Here is a 5,828-nt window from a genome sequence, read left to right as displayed (position 1 = left end):
GATGCATCGCACCGTGATGAATATGGCACGCTGTATGATTTTTGCGTGTGGACTTCCTTTGAATTTTTTGGGGGGATGCGGTGCTGTACGCGGCGTACATACTCAACCGAGCGCCGACTAACGCAAATCCCGGACGCGCGTCGCCGCTAAAGGTTCTAACGAGGCAGACGCCTCAGCTCGGCAAGATAGTGGTCTTCGGGTTGCCGTGCACGGTGTACAGAGACCCTAGCAACAAGAGCTTTTCGCGCAGAGCCCAGCAGGCTATGATCATCGGGATCGGCGAGGAGGTGAAGGGCTACAGGGTCTACTTGCCCAAGGACAAGAAGGTGGTGACGTCGCAGCACGTGCGGAACATTGAGACCCTGAATAAGACCCAGAACTTGCAGGTGCAGAGACTGAATCAAGTCGAAGAAGCTGAGGCTGAGGAGGAATCCCGAGAGCAAGGCAGCGGAGCTGCGGATCGAAGTAGCACTGGCAACGAGAGCGAAAGGCGCGGCAAGGGGGGCAAGAAGAGCTCCAAGAAAAAGAAAGCTTGGACGAGGGAAAGACATGTGACTCGTTCAGTTGCGAGGGCTGCTGAAGCTGAATCGACCGAGGCCGAGCAGCAGGATACGTCTGCAGGAAATATCGTGAACAACGTTTTGGAACGGGACCCCAGGAACTACAAAGAGGCCATGCACAGCCAATACAAGGTCGCCTGGATGGAGGCCATGGTGGAGGAGCTCAAAGCTCTGGAAGGCAATGGTGTCTGGGAGGTGGTGCGACTGCCGAAGAACGTGAACGTCTTGCACACAAAGTGGGTCTACAAGACGAAGCTGGACGCAAAAGGGTTGATCGAGCGACTCAGGCTCGACTTGGTGCCTGCGGGAACGAGCAGGCCTTTGGCGTGAATTACGGAGTGACGTTCGCGGCTGTCATCGATATGACAAGCGTAAAGCTGATACTGGTACTTGCCAGGAAGTGGCGCGTGCCCGCCAAGCATGGCGACGTGCCCAACGCCTACGTCAAGGCGGACAAGGAAGAAGACTTGCGGATTTACATACGCGTGCCGCAAGGAATGAAGATCCCCAAGGAGATCTTGAAGGAACTCGGCGTGGAGACTGACGCTGAGGTAGCACTCGAACTGAAGAAGGCACTTTACGGGCTGAAACAAGCCGGCCGACGCTGGAGCAAGCTGCTGCACTCGAAGCTCGTGGAGATTGGATTACACCAGAGCCTCGTGGATATGTGCGTGTATTACAGGTACAAGGATGGGGTGCTAATAGTCGTGGGTGTCTACGTAGATGACTTGCTCGTGACGGGAATACAGCAGCATGCTGTGGATGTGTTCTTTGAAGAGCTAAAGTCGCTGGATATCAAGGACTTGGGGTGCGCTCACATGTTCCTGGGCATGAGGATCGAGTACAGCGACGACAACGGGTACGACCTGTGACCATCGATGAGTTGCTACAGGCGTACAGGTTGGAGAAAGTGCACCCAGTGCGCGTACCTATTGGTGAAGACTGGAACGAAGCCCAGGATGCGTCGACTGAGCTGCTGCCCGCCGATGAAGGAGCAGGGGCTGCGACTGTGAAGACTTTTCAGTCGCTAGTCGGAAGTTTGCTTTGGATCGCACGCTGTACCAGGCCAGATATTGCGTTTGCAGTCCACAAGGCCACCCGAAAGACGCACGCACCAACAGTCGCGGATTGGAAGTTAGCCAAGCGCGTGCTGCGCTACCTAGCTGGAACGAAGTCGCTAAGGCTGCGTATGAAGGGGACGGTGGCGTGGATCGGTCGCTGGATGTAGTCGGATACAGCGATGCAGACTATGCGGCCGACAAGGCGGACAGGAAGTCGACCACCGGAGGACTCGTGCCTGTAGATGGCATGGCTGTTAGCTGGATCTGCAAAAAGCAGGGCGGTGTCTCGTTTTCCACGATGGAAGCTGAGTACACTGCTGCGTCTGTAGTGGCGCGGGAACTGCTTGGAGTACGGGAGCTTCTGGGCGAGATGCAGGTGTCGCACGAGATGTCGATGAAGCTGTGCGCGGACAACCAAGCCGCGCTGAAGCAGCTTGGAGGAGAGCAGTCGTCAGGCAAGGCGAAGCACATTGATGTGCGGATCAAGTTCGTCGGGGACTTCGTGCGGCGCGGCGTGGTGCGGGCTGAGTATTTGGAAACCAAGGAGATACCGGTAGACGTACTGACAAAGGCGGTGAGTGCACCAAGGATACTTGAGCTGCGAGCTCGAATCGGACTACATTGAAGATGTAGGAAACTCGCTGAAATCGTCGGCGAGGAGGGGTGTTGAAAAGAAGATCTGCAGGATCTGCAGATCTGGCGAGAGCGCCGACCAGTTCAGACGGAGGTAGCAGTAGCTGAGTAGGTTGGGTGAGTAGCTTTCTATCCTCACTCTCCATTTTGCGTATCAAGACACAGACGGCAAGTTCTAACGTTATCTTCCAACAGGTCACCAGCCTGGTGGGGGCAGCAAAATATCTACCGCGAGAGGGAATAAGACCGCGCGTGGCGGAGACGCTTACCCCCACCCCCTATCTCCCTCCCTCCCCCCAAGTTCGGGGCCTTGGATAGCGTCTCGTCGTACGTGGCTACCTCCACCACAACTGCAGAAAGAAGGTTGGTGGTTAGCTGCCACTGTCTACGTTATCCACAGGAGTTTAAAGCGGAGACTATAGTCCAGCTGCATCAGTGCCCAAACTGCATGGCATCGCAATATTCGGAACTAGAATTGCTTGTACGGCTTCTAATACATTCACTGAACGACACTACAGTGGAAATAACACGGTTTTAATTGTGCATTTGAGTCTACATTTGCTTGCGTATGTACTGGTGTTACTACTAACCATGACTTGGCGTGATCTACAGCGGTTTTCTCGAATTTCATTAAGGTCATTCAACCATTGGAGCTGATTCCTGCGTGGCATCGCAGATTCTCGCTTCTCGCAGACATAGGAGGAGGACGCCAAGATGTGCCAGGTGGACATCAGCTCCTTCGTCGGCGGCTTCGAGAAAAAATGCTGTACTGCGAGCCAGACCTGGTGGTCTGCTTCAATACCGGTATCTGGGGCTACGACGAGTGGCTGCCTGCAACCCGACTCGTACTGAACAAGGTGTGCGTGCTACTGCTTGTCACGTCGTACAATGAGCACGAAGCTGAAGACGACGAGGACGCGTTGAGCTAATGCCGTCCAAGTGGATGTGGCGGCCGGAGAAGAAGCCAGGACACCGCGTGTGGAAAGGTCCTGTGTTCGCAACTTGCTAGCAATGCGGACTGATTCACGCCACGGCGCCAGTGCTACATGCTGGAACATCGTAAGCACAAGGTTACGATAATAAGCGTGCGTTTGTAAAAACAAAAATAAGTAGCAAGGGGAAGTCTCTCGCGGTGTCCGCTAATGGGACGGCCATGACATATATCATGCTCGTTGTGTTCTCGTTGCTGGGGTAAATGATTTCGGTCGCTTCAACTAGTTCAATTATGTAAGCACGAACGATATACCTATACATCTCCATATTCCTCTGGCCTATGGCGCCGTATTTGGCTGTCTGCACCTGGCTAAGGCCCTGCGTGGTGTCCAACTTGGTCTCCAAGGGCTTTAGCTCCAAAAGTTGCACACCACTCGATTAAGTGCTATCACAAGATTGTCACACAAATTCTTGCTACATATGAAATCTCGGCCTACACGGCCGTGAAGGGACGCAGCTCGGTTTCGAATGGGTTATGCTTGCATAAATTGATTGTAGCGACACTCTATGTCTCCCTTCCAAGCCGGTCGTATTTCTTGAACGCTGAGAGGCATTCATGGACCTCGTTTTTTCGCTCTGTGTAGTGTCCTGGTGAGGAAAATAGTCACCTTGATGATCTCAGGGACTCACCATAGCTGCTCAAACAAACTCGTGCGCGCAATTTCTGGAAAAAAATTGTTGTCCCCATCCGTACAGACGCTTTGAGCAGCGGAGAACAGCTACAGGAGATCCGTTGATAGCCTTTTGAATGCCATCCAGCGACGGACTTAACCTGACAGATGGAACGGAGAGTGGACATCAACCTCGAAGAACGGCCGCTCCAAGAAGAGGAAACCCGTTCCAGCTTTCGAGCACACACGCTTCTTGATGTCATCAAGCGACTACTTAGTACAGGCCTCCAAAGTGAGGACGAAGTAGCACTGCCGTTACTGGAATGATTTTTGCGCTCACGCGGTCGTATTCGTGCGAGCGTAGCTCAGATCGTCGTAATAGGCCTTGCATTGGCTTCCTGTTTATCGTTGACGATGCAGATACTGTGAAGACTATCTGTGCAGGGGCGGCCAAAACGAGAAGTGATGAGGTTGCCGCCCCACGCAGTTCAGGCAGTTGGGGGCGAAGCTCCCACGGACTGCCCTACTCTGCGTTTATACTAAAGTTTGTATAGTAGTAAATCCTACCCTAAAACATACCCTAAAATACAGTAACAACTGTTACACTCACCCATCCTCCAGGAGTCGTCCGTCCGTGAATAGCCAGTCATTCGTAAATTTGCTCGGGTGTGCCACAGTGGTCCCGGTGGCATTTGAACGGCTCTAAAGTTCCAATGCTTAATATGACGCTTGGTTCGGGAGGGGCTGGTCCCTCTCTGAGTTCGCCGCCGGTTGAGACCATGGTCCAGCAAAGCTCCGAGCAAGAGGTGCTCGTGCCACCACTTCGGGGAAAAGTGGTGGCTGAGCCAGATTACGGTCTTAGCCTCGTGCCTGACCTGCTCGCTGCTGCTGGTGTCATCGAAACACCGCCGCCTGTGCTTGAGCAGACTTGCCAGATCGACACGCTCGGTGGCATGACCGAGGAAGAGCTGACCCAGTTCCTGGGCTCCTATTCGCCCATGTCGCTGCTCAACGATATCTCCACGGCCTCCCAAACGGTGAATCCAGTCTCCAGCTGTGCTGCTCTGCCTTCTCCAGCGGTCTCAGCGACTTCGCTTCGCTCGTCTTCGCCTCCACCGTCGCCTGATGGTGGACCTTCGTCTCCAGGCAACTCGAACTCGGGTGAGTCGGTTGCCGAGACTGTGATTTCACCGGAATCTCCTGCGCCTTCGGCTCTAGCGTTATCTCCTGCGGTGGATCCTAGCGCCGCTGACAATAACTGGGTTAACGAACCTCCTGCTTGGATCGTTGGCGTTGATCAAGACGAGCTTGATGACCCTTTTTCGGCATACAACTTGCTGCTAGAAGCCAAGGAAATCACCGAGCGTCCGCTGCTGCCTGCGCCTCCGGAGCGTCACCCATCACCGCCACACGCTAAGCATTGCTTCAATGCAGATGATCCGTATGACCCGGAGCAGATTTGGCAAGTCCGTCGTCTCATCGATCGGTATGGAGAGCCTCCGGACGTCGCGTTCCTGGTCGAGTGGGAGACCGATGATCTGCAGTTGACGTGGGAGTGGCCTGAAAATCGCGAGGGTGTATACCGGTGCATGAACCCGATCAACCAGTGGATCGAGTCCGGCAAGCGCGTTACCTTCACCAAGTTCTTTGAGCAACACTTTCGTGGAGCTGGAGCGTCGAAGACAAATTTGTGCTTTCTCTACTCGTTTCAAGCAGCTTATTATGGACTTGACTTGGATGGTCTTGTGAATCATGGTCACTGGGACCGGTTATGCCGTGCAAGGAACAGCACGTTCCCATGTGGCGTTCTTACAAGGGACATCGATGCTTTCTTCAACTTCGTCCGTGGTGAACGTGTTCCGCTGGACTATGTCAGCTTGTTCGAGGTGTTCCAGAAGTTTTCTATGACAACTCCTGCTGAGCTGGAACGTAAAGCACTTGAGCTTCCGTCTGGCTGTTACATCGTCCAC

General features: G+C 53.9%; 1 protein-coding gene across 1 annotated transcript; it reads left to right on the top strand.

Annotated features, from left to right (window-relative positions):
* Positions 1-263: 263 nt before the first annotated feature.
* Positions 264-3,183, top strand: IUM83_04078 (Integrase catalytic core protein; the record flags this gene model as incomplete). The annotated part of the gene is made up of 4 exons (XM_067928120.1): positions 264-796; positions 958-1,419; positions 1,724-2,195; positions 2,989-3,183. 4 exons carry the CDS (start codon positions 264-266, stop codon positions 3,181-3,183), a joined length of 1,662 nt encoding a protein of 553 aa, XP_067793834.1.
* Positions 3,184-5,828: the final 2,645 nt, after the last annotated feature.

Source organism: Phytophthora cinnamomi (genome assembly GCF_018691715.1).
Source record: "Phytophthora cinnamomi strain GKB4 chromosome Unknown Contig27, whole genome shotgun sequence".
Lineage (NCBI taxonomy): Eukaryota > Oomycota > Peronosporomycetes > Peronosporales > Peronosporaceae > Phytophthora > Phytophthora cinnamomi.
Note: the sequence above shows the minus strand (reverse complement) of the source record. Positions and strands in the feature narration are given on the sequence as shown.